General features: G+C 43.0%; 1 protein-coding gene across 7 annotated transcripts in view; it reads left to right on the forward strand.

The window, feature by feature from the left end:
* DCLK1 (doublecortin like kinase 1) overlaps positions 1 to 23764 on the forward strand; it is a gene marked incomplete at both ends in the record, with an annotated part of 315351 nt that overhangs the window by 250535 nt on the left and 41052 nt on the right. For 5 of the 7 annotated variants that reach the window (XM_079721779.1, XM_079721780.1, XM_079721781.1 and 2 more), the window contains 5 exons: positions 5405 to 5489; positions 8404 to 8512; positions 15415 to 15472; positions 15982 to 16101; positions 19750 to 19896. In XM_079721779.1, the coding sequence (XP_079577905.1) occupies positions 5405 to 5489; positions 8404 to 8512; positions 15415 to 15472; positions 15982 to 16101; positions 19750 to 19896 (519 nt within the window). Of the gene's footprint in view, positions 1 to 5404; positions 5493 to 8403; positions 8513 to 15414; positions 15473 to 15981; positions 16102 to 19749; positions 19897 to 23764 lie in introns of all 7 variants that reach the window. The other 2 variants (XM_079721778.1, XM_079721784.1) reach the window with 2 other exon arrangements.

Here is a 23764-nt window from a genome sequence, read left to right on the forward strand (position 1 = left end):
ACCTTAAAATTATAGTTTGCTTTAATTGGTTCTCTTTATTATTTCCATGATAACCTAAATATAGTCAGTACTCAAAGCAATAACGGCACAGCTGGAAGGAATGTTTACAAATTTATAAAATTCCAGATTGTGCTTCTACTTTCTGAATATAATAGACTTCAAAGTGAAATGGAGCAGGTGCCTGAAAGAGTAGTGCTGGGAATGCAAACTGAGGAGTAAATCATGGAGGGAATTATTTTATTGAGAGGAGATTCCCCTTCCAAACTATGATTTCACGGCGAGAAAGTCCTAAGAGGAGACCTGGTGCCCACCAAGACAAATAGCTGAGATTCTAAATGTACAGATCCTGGCTTTAGTGAGCATAGTGACTAGACGGTAGCAGCAAAGCAGACTGCCCCGTACAACAGAGTCATAACTAAACGTGTTTATTTTTGATATCTTGGCTCCGTGGTTTCACTAACATAGATTTAATGCCAGTATTCCCATTTTCATTTTCTCTTCCTCTAAGTAAACCTATTTTATGAATGACAGTTCTACAGTCCTTTTAAAACTTTGACCAAATGTTTATAACTTTTTACGCGTTTCAGTATTCATTCTGAGTTATGCATGTGTTTGCTATGCCGTAAACTTTAGGTTATGCGTACTATGGAGAAAGCAGACAAGGGAGTTTGGAAAAAGGACTTACTTTTGTGCCTTGTTTCAAGTAATGGAGCCTTATTAGTTATTGTAGATTGATGTCATCAACTTATTGTTCTCTACCCACTTGGAAAGTAAATGAATATATGTTTTTTTCTATATACACAGAGTCCCTTGGATTTCAAGCTCTCTACACAAAGGTTATGATTTAATTTTGTTATATGAGATCATTTTTAGACATTCTATAGGCCTCAAGTCAGGATCACCAAGACAATTATTTGAGGTTGTTAAATATTTGTTGGTTGTGTTTCCTTTATAAAATTGATCCAGTTGATTTCTAAATTCTTTTACTGCCATTTTCCAAAAAAAAAATATGTTAAAGTAATAACTGCATGCCAAGACAGAATGTGAAGTGGAAACAATGTAATTATCCAGACAAAGCTAAAGTTATCTGGTGAGATTTTTCTACCTTGATTACATCATTTGGATCAATTGGATATTTTTGTAGTCATTATTCAGTGTGGACCCCAGCTGAGTGCCATTAATACAAATGGCAGGAGGAACTCGTACCATTTTATGTTTGAAATGAACTGTTTTTTACTACATAGTCGTCAGATACATCTTGGTAAAATGTGGTTAGAACTGTTATGTCAGCTTTCTCACTTACTTCAAAAAAGTGTGATATGTTCTCCATCTGTTACATGATCCAAAGCTAAAGAGCTACACTTAGGATGTGTTCTTACTTAGGCCAGTGCTTTTATGAAGGTGTGCCATAAAAGCATCCAGGTGCCAGCAACCTGTCCACCTGGTTCCCATTAAGTCTGCCTGGAAGCGATGACATTTCAAATGTCAGAATATCTCTTAGAGCAGCTAATTGCATTAAATTCTAAAATAACTGTGTTTTGCACTGTACACCCATATGCCTTGGAATTCGCATACTGACTGAAGCAAACACAAAATCTTATCATCATGTATCCTATAAAATGGTTTACCTTCTCAGAAAAACCAAATAAGTAAATTGATTTCATTTATAAGCATGCAAAAATATAAGTGGGTCTTTTAGCTTCTGTAGGTCATAGATAAAAGCTGATTCATCTCATTGGGTTAATTCTAAAGAACAAGAACCTACACATTTTCCCTTTAGTATTTTCAAAATCCTTCAATCAGACTTAATGGGCAATAATCAAAATGTTCCCACGCCGTCTAAGGTAGTATATTTAGGAGTAGTTACCAGGGTACTCAAAGGGCTGTGGTGATTACTGAATGACTTCAACTGGGAGAGACAGCAAAAGTGTTAAGTGACGAAATCAGAATCCAAAAATAAAGGGCTGGAAGGATATGAATGTAATAAATATGACATTAACATGAGTAAATGAGAAGTCTTAGATTTGATCCAAAACACCAGCCTCTCGCATACAGAACAAGGATATCTAACACACTGTGAGCTCAGTGTAGGCTTAAAAGTTATGTTGTTACTGTTAAGCCAGTATGATCTTAAAGTGCATTAACATTCTGTTCACAAGGAAGAAAGCTCTACCCTTCTCTCTCTGTGCTGGTCAGGGTACACCTAGAATATTGCATTTGTTTTGAGCACCAGCATTAACCAGAGAAATCGACAACTGGAGGGTCAAGGGGTCACGGGGCCCTGTCTGATGACTGACAACCCAGAAAACTGGGATTATTGAAATTGAGAAAGAAAAGACACAGAAGGGGCCAAGTATCTCTTTCCAAATATCGGAAACATTGTCCTATTGGGAAATGCACTGTACTGGGTGGCTCCAGAGGTGAGAGCTAAGAACCACAAATAGGAAACGTAGAGGGGCATCATTTGAACAAAACTTAAGGAAGAACTTTCTTTCCCTCATTACCAATTAGGGGGCTGCCTTAGGAAGTAATGTGTTCAGTATTGGAGGTGTTTGGACAGAGGCCATTTGACCACATGCCTGGGATTTTTGTAGTGGGCACTTGGTCTCTCAGTGGAAGTAAGGTAGAACAGGTAATATTTAAGGTCCATTTCAGTCCCTGAAATTCGTTGAATCCATGAATGGTCATTGTCTTGGAATAGTGTATAATGTTAACTATCTTACTTCTTTGGGGAAAAGAAGAGATAACACCGTTAGAAATTTACTACATTTATTTTACGTGATTTGAGCATAGTAAATAAAATGAGAACTTTCCGTTTTCAGAGTACCGTGTTTGTAATTAAATGTTTTTCTCTTACAATTGTCTGTTACCTTCAGACAGTATGAAATTTGAAATGACTCGGAGTATGTTTTCAAACCTAAAGTTGAAAATAAGCAATTTTAAACATAAGCAGACTTGTGTTAACCCTACTTTTTTTTTTTTTTTTTTTTAAACCAGAGCCTAAAAAACTTGAGGGGTTTTTTTGTTCATAAGGCGGAGAAAAACACAGCTGGCACTATGGCCAGCTTTCAGGTCATCAGATATTTGGTGGCACTATTGAAAATGCAATTCATTAGTTGATAAGGCAGTTTAGTGAATAATATCCAGCGAGTTTATTAAACATTACAGTTTAAAAGATGTTTTCATATTATTTGGGTCAGAATTCTGTATTGAATATCTGATGTTCTTATTAAAACAAGATTTTGGAATTGAGTCCATAAGTCGTGGACATCTTTGCTAGGAAATACGCTACTAGTCTATTAATTTGAATGCTTGATTCTGAAAGAATGTGTCTTTGTATTCTAAAATCTAAAACGCCATATGACAGGACAGTACCTGCCATCCCAAACCACAGTGTGTCTGCATTATTAAACACCATTTGTGATGCTGCTGGAAGAAATTCAAGGATCAGAAGGCCCAGAAGACAAAGTCTACATTTTAGACATTTCCTTACTGCTTTTCTGCTTGGAACACCGTTTGTCTACAGCACGAGCAACGACACAAGGGATAAAAGATCTCCCTGTTCTGGAAAACACACACCTTCCCCTCAAATGCGGTAGCGTTAATGTTTCTTTTCTCCAGACCTCGATATCGTAAATATGCCTTGTCTCAGCCATGTATTCCAATATTATAAATATCAGGTTTTCACAAACAAACATCCGTAAAAGTCAGAAGAGCACACTTATAGGCTCATACATTTATAGTGCCTTCGACAGAGTTGGTTATGACAACACAGTTAGTGTCCCAGCAAGAAAAACTCTGTTTCAGGGTCACAATCTGAATCCTTTCTGGCCTGCCACAGGACAAATGCGTGCTTCTGGTCACAAAGGGAGTTTGAATGAGAGAGGATGGAAACAGCTCAAGTCACCAGGCTGATGGATTGGGGGATTATTACAGTACTGGAAAATAAAAGGCACATCACACAGACTAGGTGACCTTCAGGCATGTGGCGTACTAGAGTAACCACAAAACTTCTAGAAAGTCCTATGAGGAAGCAGATGCATCAATGTCATGAATTTAACTTGTATTCCCATCGTGTCACCTGTCAGCTTTGATGAATGAACTCATCCCATGGAACGTGGCCATCTTAGCGCACCCAGGAGAATGTGCTATGGCAGTTGACTCAAGTGGCGCTGCAGTGACTGAAGTAGCGTTTGCCCGATTATATTCATCCTTTGGGTGAAAACTAAAATCTCTGAATTTCCTGATATTGTTGGGCGTAATGACAGTACGTAAACCTTCTCTTCCTACTTACTTTGTGCGCAGTTAAGGCTGGATGGAATGGGGAGGAGGTTGAAGGGAGACAGGTAAGCAGAGCAGAAGTAGGTCACCTTTGCTTCTCGCCACCTCTTCATTATTAATTCAACTACAGACGCTCTCTCCCTTCTCTCTGCTCCACAGACAGCCGGCACCATGCGCCAGTGCCGCCCCTCACCGCCTCCAGGCTCCCATCAGGCCAGCCAAGTGGATAAACCCAGGGAAACAGAAGGAGGATCTTTTAGGACAAGCTGTGTTCACTATTTAGAAATAGCATTGAAATGTGCAAATTGGTTTCTCAAGGAATAGAGGAATGGAAAGGTTCATTGTTAAAGAACTGCCTCGTGGCTGATCACAGTATTAAATATTTGGTATTGTTTCATCCTCTGAGCTTTGTAATATAGTCGTTACCCTGTTTGCTCTCATGGGTCTTGGGTCCAGATACACCCAAAATTTACAAAGGAATCACAGGCTTAGGCTTTCAGTTCTATCTTTGCCTCGGGAGTAAAAGTAATAATAAGTAAATGTTTCTTGCTATGTAACATTTAATGTGTCAATAACTTGCTTAGTGCTTATGCCTTTATCTCAAAGTGGAATTAAGAAACCCACTCTTTAACCTTTCTCCAAGGATGTGGCAAAGCTGAATATTTTTAAAGGATATTCCATAAAAAACAAACTGAAGAAAAATTTTTTCTATGGTACTAATAGAAAAAAAAAAAAAGAGAGAGAGATCAGAATGACCCCTTATCTGAAGCCTGTTTGCAGATGAGAGTATGGTAGAGTGAGGTGAGATACCTCAAATCTGCCAAACCTAAACAGTGAGCAAAAGAATGCGAATTTTGAGAAAAAGAAATAAAAAGTCATGGAACATCCAAATGGACAATGATGAGCCTGACTTAGTTAATGCCATCTATTATTGGGTAATAGGGTCGGGGGAGAGGTAGTCCTAACTGAATAGTCTAAGAACCTCCCTTTCCTAGTGTTAAGACCCATTTCTCCCTGGTGGTGGGTACGGTTACCTCCCGAGATTCTGGGCTGGGCACAGCACCTGGAGACTCGGGTAGTGGGACCGAGGGTGTTTATTTTCTGTTTCTGTTTCCCCCCCCAGAGCTCTCAGCATGGCGGCTCCTCCACTTCACTTGCATCCACCAAAGTCTGCAGCTCGATGGATGAGAACGACGGACCTGGAGAAGGTGGTGAGTTTTGGACTTGGTGTCTGAGGAGAAGGCTCAGCTTGTACTTGGGCAGAGAATGGGCTGGCTTAATTTACACCCACCAGGAAACGGTCACTTCTCCAGCAGAATGAGCCTGAAGCAGCTTCAGAGGCTCATAGCAAGGGGGTAGGATTGAACGTGGCTCCCACCAGGGACGGTATCTACTCTCGGGGGCCAGGAAGAGGGAGTTAGCCTAATGTGGAGGCGTTTCCCATCCTCTGAAGGTATAAGCAACCTAACAAGGCCAGCTACTGCCCACTTTGCAAATAAAAGGGGGTAATTGTTGCCTTTGTTGTTCCAAATTCTGTTCACTTTTGGAACAAGAAAGACATCTTTACTCGTGGCCTCTCCCGTTGCGGAGCACAGGCTCCGCACGCGCAGGCCCAGCAGTCGTGGCTCACGGGCCCAGCCACTCCGCGGCATGTGGGATCTTCCTGGACCGGGGCATGAACCCGTGTCCCCTGCATCGGCAGGCGGACTCTCAACCACTGTGCCACCAGGGAAGCCCCTACATCTTTACTCTTTTGCTTGACTGTGATAGCCCTGCAGCCCCTCTGTCTCTCTACTAGATGATATTGAAAGAGATTGTGTTAGGAGAGAAGCACACATTCTAACTTAAGTGAAGTCAACATGTGAAAATCTGGCTTTACAGAAAGAATGAATTGATGGCAATTGCAAAAATATTCTTTGGACCTTAAGTGAATTCACTTCAGAAAGTGGTGAGATGACGTGGATTCCAGAATAGACTTTTTTGCTAACTCCTGGGTTGTTTTAGATAAGCCTCTTCTGCTCTCCACATCTCAGTTTTTCTTCTATGAAATGGAGATTGTAATATATGCCTATTTCCTCCCTGGGGGTTATTATCAGGCTCAAATCAATTATGAGAACGTATTTAGAAACTAAAGTATAAAACTGATATGATCAAGCCACTGTTACAGAATCGGCACCCCTTATTTGTTTTAAATAATATGATTTAATTTTCCGATAAAGTACCATTTGGGGGAAACGCTTTTATTATGTTATGTGAGATACCTGACTTACCCAAGGATTATTTCCTGACTACCATGTAATATCAGACTTTTTTGGTATTTCCAGAAGTATGGAATTCAGCCATCCAGAAGCCTCTTTTGTTCCAATGCGTTTTATTTACCTAATGAAATGAAATGGTTCTTGACGGAACCTTTTTGGCTAAGTCTTCTTAGCCAAAAGCCTAAAAGATACATTTTTTTCAATAGTCAGGAAAAAAGTCCCAAGCCATGTGCTCCAGATGGGTGCCCAGTGGAAGGACGGATGGAAGTTCCTCCCTGAGTTTCCCGTCGGAAGCCAGGGTTGCCTCTGACAGCTAAGGATGGTTACTTTTACTATCCGTGTAGTAAAGAGCCTTAAGACCGTGTCATCCGAGAGATATTTTGTAAATTCGGGTGCTTTGCAGTGGATTTGAAACTCCTCCAACCATTTTCTGTAATAACCATGGGCGAGACAAAAATCCCCAGGCTGAATCCTTCAAACGGAGGCAAAATTGTGGCTTCTTTGGGGTGAGATGAACGGTGGGGTGGGGGGAGTGGAGGTAAGTCCCCAGGTCTCGCTTTATTCCGGAGACCACTGAGATAGCTTCTAGTGGGTTAAACGTAAAATGTCACCTGCAAAGAGGTGCAGAGGTTGCACAAATGCCGAGGACAAAAGCAGCAGCAAATGTCCTACATTTGGACACGCTTTCCAGAAATTTCCTCCACTCTAGAATCCAGAGTGGTGCAGACTGGAAATGATCACAAAACCAGAATAAGTAAGGGTCCTAAAGCAGCTATCTGCTGATTGTGAGTTTCCATTTCCCGTTCCCCAACCCTGCAGACTAAACTCAAGGAGAACACGGAAATCACCAAGAAAGCCCATTTGCCACCTACGGTTTTAATTTTATTTTGAGAAGAAATGTTTAGTCTCAGTTTATGATTAAAGGTCAGAAAAGGAGCACATTTAGAAAGCACACTAGGCTTCCATCACATTTTGTATTCAGGTTGCCTGAGGGAAAGCCAGGATTTGTAACTTTAAAGCATGTAAATTTTAGAGCCCAGCTATAAAAGCCTTTTTATACCCCTAAGATGTTAAAGGTTATCCATTGTATTTATGTGACCTAAGTGTGGCTTATTTAGTTTTATGGCCTTAGATATTTAAAGCATTATCAGGCATTTGTAAAATATTTCAAAATGCATTTTAAGGGGGAAAATGCGTTGTGTTAGTGGCACTAACATAATTGAAACTACAAAACTGTTCTGTTCACAGACATAATAGATATTGCAGTTTTAACTCAACATCTGCTGCTCAGGTTGCTGGTGAGAAATTTGTCTAAAATCTGCTCATTGATCCTGGGGAGGGGTGGCAATCATTGCTTTAGTTCATAAGGAATTTTACGGAGATCTCTATTTCAGGATGTCGTAAAGCTAAGTGTCTAAACAGCAGGCATTTTTCATACTTGTACAATGTCAGGCGGCCCATAGTCCCTTACGAACTGCATTTTCCTCCCTACCTAGGAAGGTCATTTTTCTGGACACCATGGGTATGCAGTAAACGCTATTGATCAAATTGGCACGAAATGAAAAGTGAACCTTCCTCCTCAGAATCCCCACTGCAGCCGAAAGCATAAGTTGCTCTTACCTAGGTGGCAGTGGACCCCATACATTTTACGTTTCCTTTTAGTTTATCATTTGTCTTAGTAATAACGGATGATGATGCAATGTCGGCGAGGAGGTGGGAGACGGGGACTGGCCTCCCTATACAGAAAATGACATATTGACGCTGAATCAGTTCCAGTCTATTAGATGATACTTCTAAACGTCTCTTTTGTGCAACATCTGTGTTCCCTTTTCTACCAATAAAAACATACTAATGATTCTTTCAGAAGTGCTGGAGGAAGGCTTCCAGATTCCAGCCACAATAACAGAACGATATAAAGTCGGAAGGACAATAGGAGATGGAAATTTTGCTGTTGTCAAGGAATGTGTAGAAAGGTGAGAAGGATATCATTTGCATTGAGCTTTAAAGGAAGCACTTGGCGTTATGTTTTCCGAGACAGCGTCTTTATTTGCGGTCTGTGGCACATATGGAATAGGTTAATGTCTCAACTCCAGATGTAAAAAATATTTAAAAGAAAGGAAAGCCCATCTAACAACAGATTTGAAAAATGTAGTGATTCCTGGGGACAATCTATAAATTAAGGACTTTGATTTTTCTTTTTAATGTACTCAGCAAAACTTTGCCAGAGCTTTCAGGTAAGTCCTCTTATTTTGTTAAAAAAACAAACAAACAAAAAGAACTATTGAATAGTTTTGTCGGCACTTTTTGGAGACATTTTGTAAAGGTCAGAACATTCTTATATGGGGTGTATATCTCTAACATATAACTTTCATAAAATTAAATACAGTAACTTCAAAAAACTTCAAAATGTATCTGTTCTGATCCTCACGAAAACAGCATTTAGTACATTAAAATGTTTTAAAATGAATGAGCTAGGCACTCTTGTGGGCCAAAGGGAAGGACTTAGAGTGAAAGGTTTATCCCTGGGACCTTGATACCTAATCAAGGACAGTAGCTGGGGCTACTGGTTGGAGAAGTGACAAGTAATAGTCATAGCCCAGATCAAGACCGCCTCAAACCCTAAGCCCAGCGTGAGATTTGGAGTTCGTTTCTTAAGGGGGACCCGGTCAGCCAGCAACTTCCTCTCAGGGCTGCTGAGCAGAGGACTGGGTAGCCGGGGACACCCACCTGGTCCTTCAGGGAGTGTGTCCGCTGGCTTCCGGGGGGCTGGTCTGGGCTGAGCACCTTCCCCACTGCTCTTCTCTGCTCCCTTTTCGCCTGCTCCCTGGGAGGGGGCCCTGTGCGCTGCCGAGTTCTCAACACTGTGTGGAAAGAATGCTTTTATCTCCACCTCCGCTCAGAGAGGACGTCTCAGACTAGAGGCTCTGTCTGCAAGGCCCAGAACTTATTTTTCTCCAAGTCCTTTGACTTAGAAATGAAGATCCATGCCACGTTAGAGCTGGACGTCTGCCCAGGGCCTCAGACACCGTGGGGGTCCTGAGTTTGGCCAGTGACCACTGATTTGCGTCCCTTCACCCTTTGCCCGACTAAGGTAGTGGAGCCCTCCTTGGGCTCCCCTGGGGCAGTGGGTCTCAGACTTTGCCCCACTCAACATAGCAGCTGGGCCAAGCCATTCCTGAGGACGGTGACAGCGACCCCTAGAGCAGCCACTCTGGGCCGGGGACGGGTGTGAGTGACAGGCAGCTTGAAAAACCCCTTTGCGGATCCTGCTGCCCCGCTTTTCGCCTCTCCCCCTCAGTCCCCCCCTCCCACCAGGAAGCTTGACCATCTGTTGCATGACTGAGAAATAGAGAAAATTTCCCATGACTTTCCTGGGCCTCACACCTCCTCAAACAGGAGCAGCCACTGTTTACTGAGCATAAACTATATACAAGGCCCTTAACTTACGATACTTCATTTAATTATCATAATAATCCCACAGTTATGGGATTCTTATATATAATCCCAAACTGTTTCCATCTCATATAAAGAATGCCCGGAGAAGCTAGATGCCCAAGTAAGTTAAGTACTCAGCTAGGAAGTACTTAGCAAGGCATGGATGCAAGTTCAGCTCCAAAACCCACGCCTTTGGACCACTCTGCACCAGTGCCTCCTGCCTCGGACCAGGGGTCTTCCGTAAGAAAGTGGCTTCGCTGAGCCAAAGTTACACACAACACATTTGTCCCTGTACAAAGAAGACAGAAGTTAAGTCGGGAAAGCCATCCCCAAAGTAATGGGTGGAAGTGTGTGTGCATTTATATAATTTTATATTTCATTGATACCTTTTACTGATAGCAGACCCGGCCCTTTTAAACTTAATTTCCTCTGCAGCAGAAAACCCCGTGTCTGGCAGATCCCCGTGCCCTTCCCCCGCGGCACCTGGTTCCTTGCCAGGGTGCGTCATCTGTTGCGTCTGGAGTGGTGGCCATGTGCTCGTCCTCGGAACACGATAGCATCTCAGTCCCACAGTTCCGGTCTTCCCATGATAGAAATTTATCATTTCTCCATCCTAAATTAATTTCTTTCTTTCTGGTTTGGATTGTGTTCGTTTTGCATGAGTTCACCTCGTGGGTCTCATACGAATTGTCAGAGTCTAAACACCAGATCGCTCCCCAAAAGTTAGTATTTGGCTCCCGCGGAACAGGGACATATGGCATCTGCCCTGTCTCCCCAGAGGTATCACGAAACAATCTTTTAATATTTTCCAGAGGTCCAGGAAAATAAAAGGGGACTAAGAATGTTTTGAATGGCGCACACTGCTTGCGGGGCTGCATTCTGTCCTATTTTAAAGGACGAATATATATTAAAAAGAGCAAGTACGCCTCTCCTCCGTTAATAATATGCTGTCACAGGGAAGGTTTTCCTGCAGTAATGGATGCAGTAACATTGCTGCAGAGGCCGGCCCTCCCCTGGTCCCGTGCCAGCACATCCCATCCTAGGGGATGCCAGGGCTGTTTCGATTTCTGCCTATCTCCCCATAGCAGTCTCGAGTGGCCTCAGGAGCCCTGAGGACATGCTAAAGGACGTTGGTGGACTTTTGAAGTTGTTTGGCGGAGCCTTTCGAAGCCCCAAAGAAAACTCAAAAGCACTAGGGAGAGGTCCGAGCATGGGTAGAGGGCTCACGATGAGACACCCTTCATGCCTGGCTTCCTGGCTCTGTGTGGACTAATTACCGCTCAAGCCTCGGGTACCAGTGATGCGGTCGTGAGCAGGGACAGTGTCTCAGGTGGCTCCTGGTCCTCCTCCCCACCTGCACTGCTTGCACGTTTTGGCACCGTAGGCATCAGAACTGGATTAAAATTCTAGCTGCTCGTGATTCCCTCTTTCTCTCCTCCACCTGTAAACCCAAAGAACTACACAACGAAGGCGCTGGCAATGAAGGTAGGCAGGCCCAAACCCACCCGAACGAGCTAAGACTTTAGTGTCAGCAACATGGGTTGCATCCACCTAGAAAATCTTCAGAATTTTCAAGAGCCGGGTACCTATAGTTGGAAAGCATTTCCTTCTGAAGTGGGATTTGGAGGATGAATCAACATGAAGAACTTTAAGTATCTCTCAGCTACCTGACAGTGTTCTTTCCTCTTTCCTTCCTAAAGATGCTCTGGCACCTCTAGCCATAGGGCCCAAGTTCAAATTCAAAATAAAACTCTACTCTGAAGATGTTTGACAAGACACTCTGGGATGCCTCAGTTTTCTGCTTTACAGAGGAGGCTGAGATTTAGCTTTATTATGATTACTTGGTAAACAAAGGGTGCTGTTTACCAACCCCTCTTTCCTGGGGGAGGGGGTCTTTCTGTCACTGTCCTAACTGCCACCAGCCTCTGGAGTTTTCACAACTCCACCAACATGTTTGGAGCCCCTGCTAGTTCAGGCCTATGCTGGGCCATTTCCAGGGCTACAAAGAGAGTCAAGACAGGGCCCCTTTGCTTGAGAACCTGACGCATAAGCAAAGGATTGCCTTGAAATTCAGTAAATGCTATGTCAGAGGAATGCCTGGGAAGCCACATTTCCTCTTCCACACGATCTTTGTAAAAATCTTCAAAACAGAGCAAACAACAAAAGCACGTTGGTCCAGAGCACCCTTTTCATAAACATTCTGCTGCTCTCCAGGGCTGAGGGAAAGGGTGAGAAGAAGACCGCCCCAGGGCTGAGAATCATTCAGTTAAAACAAGACAGCTTTCTCCAAACCATTTTTAGTACAAACCTGAAAAAGTAGATTTAGTTCAACTTTGTAAAATTCAGACATTTCTCCCTAGTAGTTCGAGCTCTAGCCTTGGCTCAAACTTAATAGGAAAGTGACTTTACAAATTGAGTTCCTGTAGACAAGGAGGAAAGCAAAGCTTGTTCTGCTGTTGCCGCTTTGGCTGTGGCATTTGAGGTTTCTGTAATTTCATAAAAGGTCAAGAATATAATTTCAGGAGCATACAAGCAAATGGCCTGGATGTTCCACAGCAATCCAGGTGTCTTCTCTCCTTCTTGACACACGGAACTGTAGACTCCTTGAGGTCAAAGACCAGGTCTCTATCACCTCTGTAGCCACCAAAGAACCATGCTCATTACTGCTTGCTGAATGATTACCTGGGGGCAGTGGTCCTCAGAGTTTAGGGTATGGAGGAAGGCAGATATTGTATTTGAGGTTTTATTTCTTGCCAAATGTTTTCATTTACCAACTTAAAGCAAGCAGTGAAGTTTTTATTCTTATGGTGTACATTTAGTCCTAGCACCTGTTTTTAGTCTCATTTTCCAGATTCAGCTACTCTCCTATAAACATGCACTTCTAGTAATTAAGGATTTTATTGTGACTTTATAGTTCTGTCCTCAAGGAATCCAGAAAGAAACCTTTCAGTATTCATTTTGGTGGTCCTCCACAGGGCTCGCTGTCTGATGTAAAATACGGGTAAATCTAATTGAGTGTTTAATCCTATTTTGTAAGGTTCTGGGTAGTCAACCCACAAGGTCCTTTTTCCTAGTAAGCTCTAGGGCCACTGCAGCCCAGGTTTGCTTGCATTTTCCCCTCAGCTGTAGGCTTAGCATCTAACCTGATTGTTTGGTGTCCTGGAAGCCAATACACCCTCTCGTCCCCTGGGAATTCTGCTCCTTGTCTATCCGGCTGTAGAGGAGGATTTTCAGCCTTCCTGGGTCCCACACCAGCTCTCTGCTTTGAGTGTAGCAAGGCTGAAGTGTTACTCATTCTAGGGAAACAGAGGATCAATTGGTAGCCATGGGGAGGACAAAGCCAAGAACTTCCTTGATCTTCTGACCAGCACCATCCCACAAACATCCCCTTTGTGGAGGCACCGAATCCAAGTGTCGGCTCCATTCTAGCTCTCTGTTCCTGCCTGGGACTGCTGGCTTTTATCAAAGCTGTCAGACCAAGAGTCCAGATGCCCTGCCATCAAATGAAACATCTTAAACTAGATAGGAAATTGCTCATGTATTCCAGTCTTAGATTTGCTTTGTCATAATTTTTAGTGATTCACGAAAAGCAGAGTCCAGAAACACTTCAGCTTTTAGTTTTCCTCTTGATTAAATATTTTCAAATTTGCAAACATCCTCTTCAGAAGCCTCTTAAGAAGAGTTACTGAAAGGGACCCTGTGCTCCTTCTGTGATACGAGGATTCCCCTCGTAGACGAGTAATTTCACGTTCTCGTTTATCTGTTTGCGCGTACATTTAAAATTTCTAACGGGAAGTATTTTGTTGGCCCTCTAACTGAAGTGCTTTTTCTCCACCCCCATCCCATAGTACACACACAGCCTTGCTGAAGGTCTAGTGTTTATGTGGGGTTATCTAGCACCCCAAGCCCTGCATTTAGCCAGGGCTGACTCAGCCTTCCTCCATCATGTTCTCTGCCCACACGGGGGGCTGAAGAATCAACAGAGGCATACTTGGGGCTCTCAGTCCATTTCTTCACGAGGCTGAGGCAATTCGGGTTGCTCGGGGTACCCTGCACCCGGGCAGGGGAGCCGCCCTGAGGCAGAGGGGTTTCACCTCCTCGCATCCAAACCACAGCGCTCTCTAGTGGAGAAAATCAGCTTCAAAATGATTGTTTCAATCTAGTTTCATTCATCAGGTACAGTTATAACAACTTGGTCAATGTTTATGGTTTTCCGCAGGCTAGTACCCTGAAGGTCCTGGAGGTATAGTGGAAGAAGTATTTTTTAGAAGTAAATGACATGAATGGTTTCTAAGATGCCCTTGAACCACACTGTAAATATCTGGCCTCACGATGTGTTTGGAGGCTCATCACTCTCTTGCTCTTGCCATAATGTACAACTGGGAAATTCTCCATACTGAACATTTTAAAACCCTATTTTAAAAATTTGTTCTTGATCACCTTCACTCCCATTGTATTCATTTGGACCCCTAAAATTGGCCTTTATCTGTAGGTGAAAAGCTAGACTCTCTTGGTTTCCCCAGCAGATATGAAATGGCAGCGCTTGTGAAGTAGTGGTTTCTGATGATTATTAAGTATGCGTTGTGTCCTTTGACGGTAGCCCTGTCGTGGTTGGCACTACAGTGTCTTGGAAGTGGTAACACAAATGAGGAAGCTGTTTAAAGCTGCAGTGTGACTAAGCCCTCCTTCACACACCCACCACGGCGGAGGGGCAGTGTTGGCTGGGCTGCATGCGAAGCAGAGACCCCGAGAGCTCCAAGTTCTGATCTTAGTGCGGCCGTGAGGCTCTGGCAAAGCGAGTTCATTTTCATTGTCACCTCCATTTCACTTCTATCAAAGGAGACAGCGATGAAAGGCCCGAGAGGTCACGGGATGCTCAGTTAATGGCTGTATCCCTTTCTATATTCCTCGAGCACCTCATCCGCTGGTTCTTCAGCAGAACACCCAGGGGTGCAGACAACCCAAGTCTGAAGAGTGTGAACTGCTTCTTGAGAGTTGTCAGTGTGGCCGTGAGAGCCATTCAGAAAACTGTCACAGCTACACTTCACTTCGTGGAGAGAGAACTTCAAGAGAGAGACTGGGAAGAGGACGGGCAGAAACTCACATCCTGCCCACACCACTTCAGAGGGAGGGTCAGAGCGCAGCCACCTTGCAGGGGGACTTAGGCCTGGGACTGGCAATAGCAGCAGTTTTACTACAAGTATGACAGTGTTAGCAGCTTGTGAATGTTTCTATGCTGGCATGTCCATTGTCCTCACACTTGGTCAGCCCCTTAAAGTTCACTTATTTCTTTTAAAAAAGGAAAAGAGAATGTTTTACAAAATGGTTACACCACAGTGCAAGATCAATGCGGTAAGAAACGAATCCTTAACAGGATGATTCAAAAGATCTGAAATTAAGTTGTTTTTATTTATTTTTTTTTTAAACTTTCTCTTTGCAGGTCGACTGCCAGGGAGTATGCTCTGAAAATTATCAAGAAAAGCAAGTGTCGAGGCAAAGTATGTATAAGGTTTATTCTTATGAAAATACAGTGTTTTGGAGGCAGGATGAAACACAAAGATGAGCTCCCGAATAAACATAAGTTTACGCCAGGAGCTGTGTTTTGGTGGAACAGAATGTTATAGACGTATTAGGATATAACTTTATTCTATAAATATTCCTGGAATAAAAGTTAGTGGGAATGATTGGATGTTATTTCTGTTCCTTCTCTGTGTTTGCCTGTTGGCTTACTTCTTCTGTTACTTTTGTGATCTGAGTTTCATTTCATCCTTCTATATGCAGTTATACTTACCAGGGTAGGTTCTGAAATTACAAGCATCTTCTAAGGACCTTCAACATCTCTTGGCAATTCTAGGCTATGTGAATATCAGAATTTAAAATAGACTCCTTATATTTTACCCAAAATACATCTCCCTTGATCTTCAAATAGTATAGTTTTGTTCATTCGAGTTAGCTCCTCATATATTTTGATGTGTATATTGATTAAGGTAACTTTTGCCTTGAACAGGAGCACATGATCCAGAACGAGGTGTCTATTTTAAGAAGAGTGAAGCATCCCAATATCGTTCTTCTGATTGAAGAGATGGATGTACCAACGGAGCTGTATCTTGTCATGGAATTAGTAAAGGTGTGTATTTTGGAGAAAGAGATAAACCTGTACAAGGCACCCCACTCTTTTTTTTTTTTTTTTTTTTTTTTTTTTGCGGTATGCGGGCCTCTCACTGTTGCGGCCTCTCCCGTTGTGGAGCGCAGGCTCCGGACGCATAGGCTCAGCGGCCATGGCTTACGGGCCCAGCCGCTTTGCGGCATGTGGGATCTTCCCAGACCGGGGCACGAACCCGCGTCCCCTGCATCAGCAGGCGTATTTTCAACCACTGCGCCATCAGGGAAGCCCCACCCCACTCTTCTATATAATAGAGCTCTCTCCTTTATCTCCTCCCACCCACATCCAGTCTCTTATTTCTGTGCATTGGCATAATGGTTAAGAGTATTAGCCCTAGAATTATACTCAGAAGTTCAAGTTCCAGCCTTGACATAAATAGCTCCCTGATCTTAAGGCATACCTGTCTGTACCTCGGTTCTCTCCTGTGTAAAATGAGAATAATAATCGCTAGGAATAAAAATGGCTAGGAGTGTTATTGTGAGGGTAAGAGGGATGTCTTTCACCAGCTTCTGTGACACAGAAAGTATCAGATGCCAATACAGTTGTTGTTATTGTTGTAGTAGAAGCTGTTCACTTTTCCAGGAACTACATCCAGAAGTATCATTATTATAAGAACAAGCTTTAAACTTTGAGACACCACCAGAATAGAAAAAGAGCCCGATCTTAATAATTATGTGAATCGTCTACCACCTTTCGCTGAAGGTTACAGTCTCATCCTGTCGCATAAAATTAAGTTTGTATTCTGCTCAATCATAGAATATGGGAATGGCCAAATGTTGACGATGGTTGAGTCTAGGTGAAAGGTAACCCCCTTGTTCCCTCTACTTCCATGCTTGAAATTTTCTTAATTAGAAGTTTTTAAGAATTGAATGTTTCCTGTTCATGAAGTCGTAGTTTTCTCAAGCCTTTTCTATTATGTTACTCTAACTGAAGGCGTAAGTAGTTTCTACATTAGTTGTAAAGTGGTATAAGTTAGTCACGTCACTTTCTCCATCAGCGGTGCGCCAGTGAGCAGCGGGGGCTCCAGGAGCCTGTTGAGAATCGCTCACCTGAGCTGGCGGTGGGAATCAGCACCCTGGAATGTGGGGTTTCCTTCTGTAAAGATTTAAGACCAGGCAAGCATTTAATCAACGAATCTGTTACTATATAGAAGAATGTTCGTTCTAGGGCCTGTAAACTTTCATTATTCAGACTTTCCTTGCTTTACATCTGTTGGCCTTTTTTAACGTGGTGGTTATTTATGTTTATAGATGAAGCCTGTTCTTTTTCTACTTCAAGTTAAGCTTTGTTTCTCCGAGGGCGAGGGTTTTTTGTTTGTAGTAACACAGGTTGCTGTCACGTTTGAGGATAAGGGAGATAAAAATGCTAACCGTTTATTCCAACGAAGAAAGGTCAATTGCATTTATTCAGAAGATTTCATGTTGGCACTTAATGACCACATATAGTTTGGTAATTACCAACATTGTCCATTAACAGCCTTAGTGAATTCTCTCTGGGTGACCAGGATAGCCTAACAAGGCTGGATTGTGTCTGCATAGTCCAGCACTGGGACTCCTCAGTTGAGCCACTATAATATTGTACCCTTACATTTAGTCTGACCGAGAACCACCGTGAGGCCAGGTCTGAAAGCATCCCGAGAAGTGAAGGCCAACCCCAGGCTTGACCTGAAAGTCTCCCAGGACATCCCCCCTGAGGAATTTTGCTTGGCCTGTGCTTGTCAAACCCTGAGAGGCCAGCAGGATGCCCAGGGGAGCCTGAAGCTGTAGGATAAATGAGGCCTGTGTTCCAGAAAACAGTGAAGTGACAGTTCTTAGGAGTGAAATTCCATAATTACCAAGAACGGGACTTTAGACTTCTGGCTGCAGACGTAAACACATGCACACTGCTTGTGTGCTCAGAGGAAGGGAGGCCTGTGGACGGGGTGGCCCTGGGGCCCGTTGCTAAGGGGTCATCACGAGGGAGAAAGACAAAGGGAGTGGAGGGGACACTCCAGGAAGCGGCTCTGCTGAGGACGGTGTGGAGTGAGGAGGGGGTGTGGCCTGTGTGGCCGACCAGGGAAGACATACCCTACCTGGAGCGTAAACGTAGCTGGTCTAGGTGGAGGCAGGAAATGAGGTTGAGCACGTCGGAACGAGGGTTGGGAGCAGAGTGGGGAGAGCCGTGGCAAAGGAGCGCTGATTTCATGACGAGAGAAGGAAACGTCGAGTGGGAAGGTGACAGTCCCTGCACACAGTGCTTTGGGTAAAGAGCCGGGGGACGGCCCCCAAGGCTGTGTCAGAGGCAGGCCTTAAAGGGAGGACTGCTGAGATCTGTTGACTGATCTGCTGAGGGTGAAGAAGAAATGAGATTACAGGCTGCCTGGAGCCTAGATAACCAGGACGATGGTGGAGGCTTGGCAGGGTCACCCCATACGGCCCCACACAGGGTCCGGCGTGCTGTTCACGCAAACCACGGTGAAAACCCCACCTCCTGAGGTGGCGTGGAAACACCTGCAAACCCGCACAGAGCAGCCTTGCCTTTGCAAGAGACAATGTTGAGAGGGAAAGTGTTCATTTGGAAAAAAATGTATGTGCTTAGCTTGGGAACGGCTGCGGCTGGAGGGTCAGTGGGAGACACTCCCCGCCCCTGAGCAGAGATTATACAGTCACAGAGGGCCAGGTCAGGGTTTGAACATTGTCAGCCTACATGTGCTCTATTTTGCGTTTGCTATTTTAAAAGAAAAATTAAATCTCTTAGCTCATTAGGTAACAGATGAACACAGCCAGCCACTGGGCTCGGCTCTCTGGGACCTCATGTGCAAGAAGGATGCACACATTGTCTGTAAATCAGACCCAACTTGGCTGAAAGCGTTTCAAATAAATGGATCTAAAATTGGAGCCTAAAATCTTTGTTTCACCAAATAACGATAAATTAGCCAGGAACAGTGGGAACAAAAGTTCAGATGGATAATGGTACTAGAAAACTTTCTTTGAAATTTCTCCACCCTCCTCCCTCTCTTTCTCTTTCATCTTTGGAGTGACAGTTTCTGGTCCTTTTCTCTGTTCTTACAAAGAAGCACATTATTGAAAAAGAAAACACTACGCCCACGCCAAGAGACCTAAATCTAGAGAACTGAAGAGAACTCTGTGTGTGTGTGTCTGTGTGTGTGTGTGTGTGTGGTGTGTTAATTTCACAAGGCAGCAGAGCATTTTGTTAAGGGTGCAGTTTGCAGTGTTACCTGTTTCTCATTTTGGGAGATTTGGGATTATGAGTTTGACCTTCTGCTGGCAGTTGGCATGAGGCAGGTAGCACATGCCACCAGGATTCCCAGGTGTCACAAGGCCTCTGCCCTGGAAACCTGGCTCCGCTTCCCCTCCCTGGCTGGGAGTTTAAAGGCAGAGAATCCTCTCTCTTTCCTTTGAGCTCTGGAGGAAATGTCACTGGCTGTCACAGTGGGGAGAGAAATCACTCTAAGGTCTCCGGGCCTTTGAGAGAGAGGTGGCAGGAAAAGCCCTCGGAACCCAGAGACCCTGAACTCATCCTTCACTCCCTTTATAGCGTGTCAGGCGCCTCTCCAGGCAGCCCCATTGGACCATCTGTTAACGTGCTTCTCCTCCTGCTGTTCTGTCTCAGGGAGGCGACCTCTTCGACGCCATCACTTCCACTAACAAATACACTGAGCGAGACGCCAGTGGGATGCTGTACAACCTGGCCAGCGCCATCAAATACCTGCACAGCGTCAACATCGTCCACCGTGACATCAAGCCAGAGAATCTGCTGGTAAGAGGGGTTCCAACTGCAGGACGTCTTGAGTTCCAAGCATTCATGAGTGAATATGAACGTTTCTCTCTTTTTTTTGCTTTTCCATTTTCTTAAAAAAAAAAAAAAAAAAAAATGACCGTAAAGGCTGTTTTCCAGCTGGCCTTCAGTAACTAGCTGGAAACTAGTCTTCTAAGTTGATCTGTCAGGGTTGGCGTACCGTTAGGAGCACTTAATTTATTAGCAAATAAAAACCCGAGGCAGGGGGACAGGAATAGAGCTCAAGAAGTCTAGGGCGATGGTTAAGACCATGGGCCAGGCCAGTCATGAGGAGTATTTACACTGACATTATTTATCAACAGCACTTTTGTGTTAGAAAGCTTCTACCTGGGGGGGGGAAAAAAATGGAAGCCTTTGTAGACTTTGTCTTAGTCTCCCATTTTACGTCCTAATAATATGATTTCAGAGCTGAGAGAATAAATCATTGTGAGTTTTCAAGACACCAGCCCCTCAGCATAAAAATAACCATGATGACGACAGATTTAAAGATCAGAGACATTCCGTCCTCCCTTTAGGCCCATTTGATTTGCTTTTCATGAACTTCTGTCTCTGGGGAAACACTGAGAGTTCTCCATGCAAGCAAATGAGGATGTTCTCCTAATCCCATTGTTAAGGGGACAGTATTGAGAGAATTCAGGAGACAGAGGCTGGGCATCGGGGAGCTGTAACTAGTGAATGTGGGAGTATCATAAATTTTGTTGGCTATTCAGGGGGGAATGTTAATGAAATATATTCAGTTTCTCACCCCGACCCAAGATGCTAGTTCTTCTTCTACTTTCATTATCCAACCCCAAGAGTCATGTATTATATGACTGTTAGTTTGTCCATCTCTTCAGAAATCTGGGAAATGAGGATTCTCTTTCTGAAGCAGTGTTTCTCCAACGGTGGTCCAAAGACCCCCTGCATCAGAATGACTCCCAGATGCCTGTTAAAAATGTAAATTTCTGAGCTTCCCTGTAGCCCCACCAAATCAGAATCTGGTGACTGGTGACAGGGTACAGATCTGCACTGCAGCCAGCTCCCCAGCTGAATGAACACTCAAGTTCAACGGCAGATGAACAGCCCAACTCCCACCACCAATAAAGGCTGTTAAGACCTGCTGCTGTGGAGGCCACCTGTGCTCACCCCACGCTAAGGGCTTCAATCTCGGTATTTCATTCCATCCTCACAACAGCCATACGGGGTAAGGTCTATCACTGTCCCATTTCACAAGTGAGGAAACGGGGTGCCTAGAAGTTGAAAGACCCCCTCGAGGTAATCACAGCTCTTAAGTGGAAGGGCCAAGGTCACAACCTATGTCCTACTCCAAGGCCCAAACTTTTAACCACTAGACTACATGAAGCCGTGAATTAGGGAGAGAGGTTTTCTATGTGCTTCCTCTGTGCCATGGACTGTGTCAGGGAACAGAGAGGCATATGCCTTCAGGGAGGGGCATTCAGGTAGGAAGAGTAGGCATTCAAGAAATAAATACACAAGCAATTAGTTAATTGCAATTAAGTTGGTAATCTTGTAGCTACTGGCTGATGGAGGCGGTTGAGGTCCAGTGATGGAGCTCTGACTTAATTGCCCCTCAAATTCCACATCTCCACAGTCGCCTAAACATTCGCTTCTGCCTTGTCTGCATTCTTTCTTCCTGTGTCCCGACTTATGTAGGACTGTCTCATGGGAACGGACTCACAACTGAGCCTCTGTTTAAAAATTTCTCTAAGCTCCGAAAATTCGGTGATTGAAAATTAAAGTTTCATTTTCCTTCCCGCTTTTGCAGTTCAGTTTTGTGTACCCATTGTTCAACCTGCTTTTCACCAGAGCACTGTTTCTATAAATGCCATAAATGGTTACATAGCAGTGGGCTTTTACTAAAATGACAATTTGCAGGGTACTTTTTAGGTACTGTGCTCATTTGAACATATTTTACTTTAAATTACCCAAAGAGAAAAAAAGTTCTCTCCCTTTTTCCTTTCTTTTCTAATTTAAGAATATGAAAAATGTATATATGCACATATATATATGTGTGTACACATATATATAGACAAACACAAACACACACACCATTGCAGTCATTCATAATGCAGGTTTAAAATATATATATGAAAAACCAAAGTAATTCTGCTTCTCCAGTATAGTAATTTCTTTCTATAGGTGAGTGGTAAGGATTGGTGAGGTTTGCAGGGATAAATCTACTATAGGATAAAATAGGTAGAAGAATAGAATAATTTTAACAAAATTAGAATGGCATCACTAATTGCACTTGAGACTTCTATTAACGTCATATTCTGTTGACCTTTATGTGGAAACAATAGAGAATTGTCATGGGAAGCACGAAATCACATACTCAGGATTTATAGTCAGATGGACAAAAGTTCAAAACCAAGGGCTTCACTCTTCTACTGTCTAGTCTTCTGACCTTGAACAAGATACTTAACTTCTTTGAGCCTCCTTTAAGGGGACTGTATGAAGATAAAGAGATACCATGGGACTATTAGTTCCCTTTTTTATTCCCCTTTTATTTGTAATAAAAATTAAATTATCCCTAAAAATAAAACTGTTTAACAGTACAATGTTACATTGTAACAATCATTTTTCATCTTTTTTGACATTTCTTTTAAAATGTTACTATCTTCCCAGGCATGGATTTGCCATCTCGTGGCAGAATGTAGAGCTAGAGACTATTTTTGGAAAAATGCTATAATAAATTTAATGCAGAGAGTTTCAATCCATTTTCTAACTACCGGGAAACTGAAAGAAATAAAAAAGGCCTCACTGCACACTTTGCATTACTGTTCTATTAAGAGACCTCAAAAAACCCCTAAATTGTTAGGCTGCTGATAAATTTTTGCTAATTAAGTGTTTAATGTTTGTTATAAGTAGCAAAGAATTATTTATAAATGTAGGCATTTCAGCTATAGATTTCATTTTATATAGCATCATTGCATATGCAGAACTTTTAGAATTTTTTATTTTTAATTCTTAGAGAACAATATACAAATATAGCTTGGCCTTAAGGATCTATATTAATCATATGGATGATTTATTCAAGTCTAAGTATTTGATCAAGTCAAAGCATTTTAATGAGAAAATTTGACTTAGAGTGATGTTTCCAGCTACATTTTAGGCAAAAACTGGGAACTGACCCAATAGGAATAGCTCTTATAATTTTATTATTGCATTGTTACTAAGGGTTTTTTTCTTAAATGAGTTAATCATGCCAGTGATTTTACGTGATTCTTTCTGCTTTAATCATCAGGCCTGGTGCTTAGTGATCGTATGGATGAGTGACAGGTGAATGAGAGGGTGGATTAGATAAGAGAGTGAGTGAATGGTGATACTTCACACAATAGAGGACAGACCCACCGTGGCAAGCCCTTGTCATTTCTCAATTCATCTATTACGTTGAGGACTTACGTTGGCCACAGACTAAAACTCTCTGAGTAGGGGGAGAGATTACAGTGCTTCCCCAGCTGCACTTATGCATGGAACCATTTTGTGTGTGTGTGGGGGGGTGCGAGTGCCATGATAGTTTATGACAAAAAGGAACCTTTTGCTTTAAAAAAAAACAACAGCCCATAAATTGTCTGAGATCAACTGCTTTCAGTTTACATGAGTCACCACTAGATGGCAAGCTTGCACCCTTGGCAGCAGAAATCAGCAGCAGCAGCCTGGTTTTTTGCAGGGAGCTGGGAGGGTCTTTTTAAAATGTATATGCAGATGCCTCCTTCTTAGGAAAATTAAAGTCTTTATGGCAAAAAATAACTTACATCACTAGTTTTTATTAGATTCCAGAAATAACACAGTAATTTTCTTGAGATATGAAAATTTCTGTTCAAAAAAC

This window comes from Hyperoodon ampullatus, assembly GCF_949752795.1.
Source record: "Hyperoodon ampullatus genome assembly, chromosome: 16".
NCBI lineage: Eukaryota > Metazoa > Chordata > Mammalia > Artiodactyla > Ziphiidae > Hyperoodon > Hyperoodon ampullatus.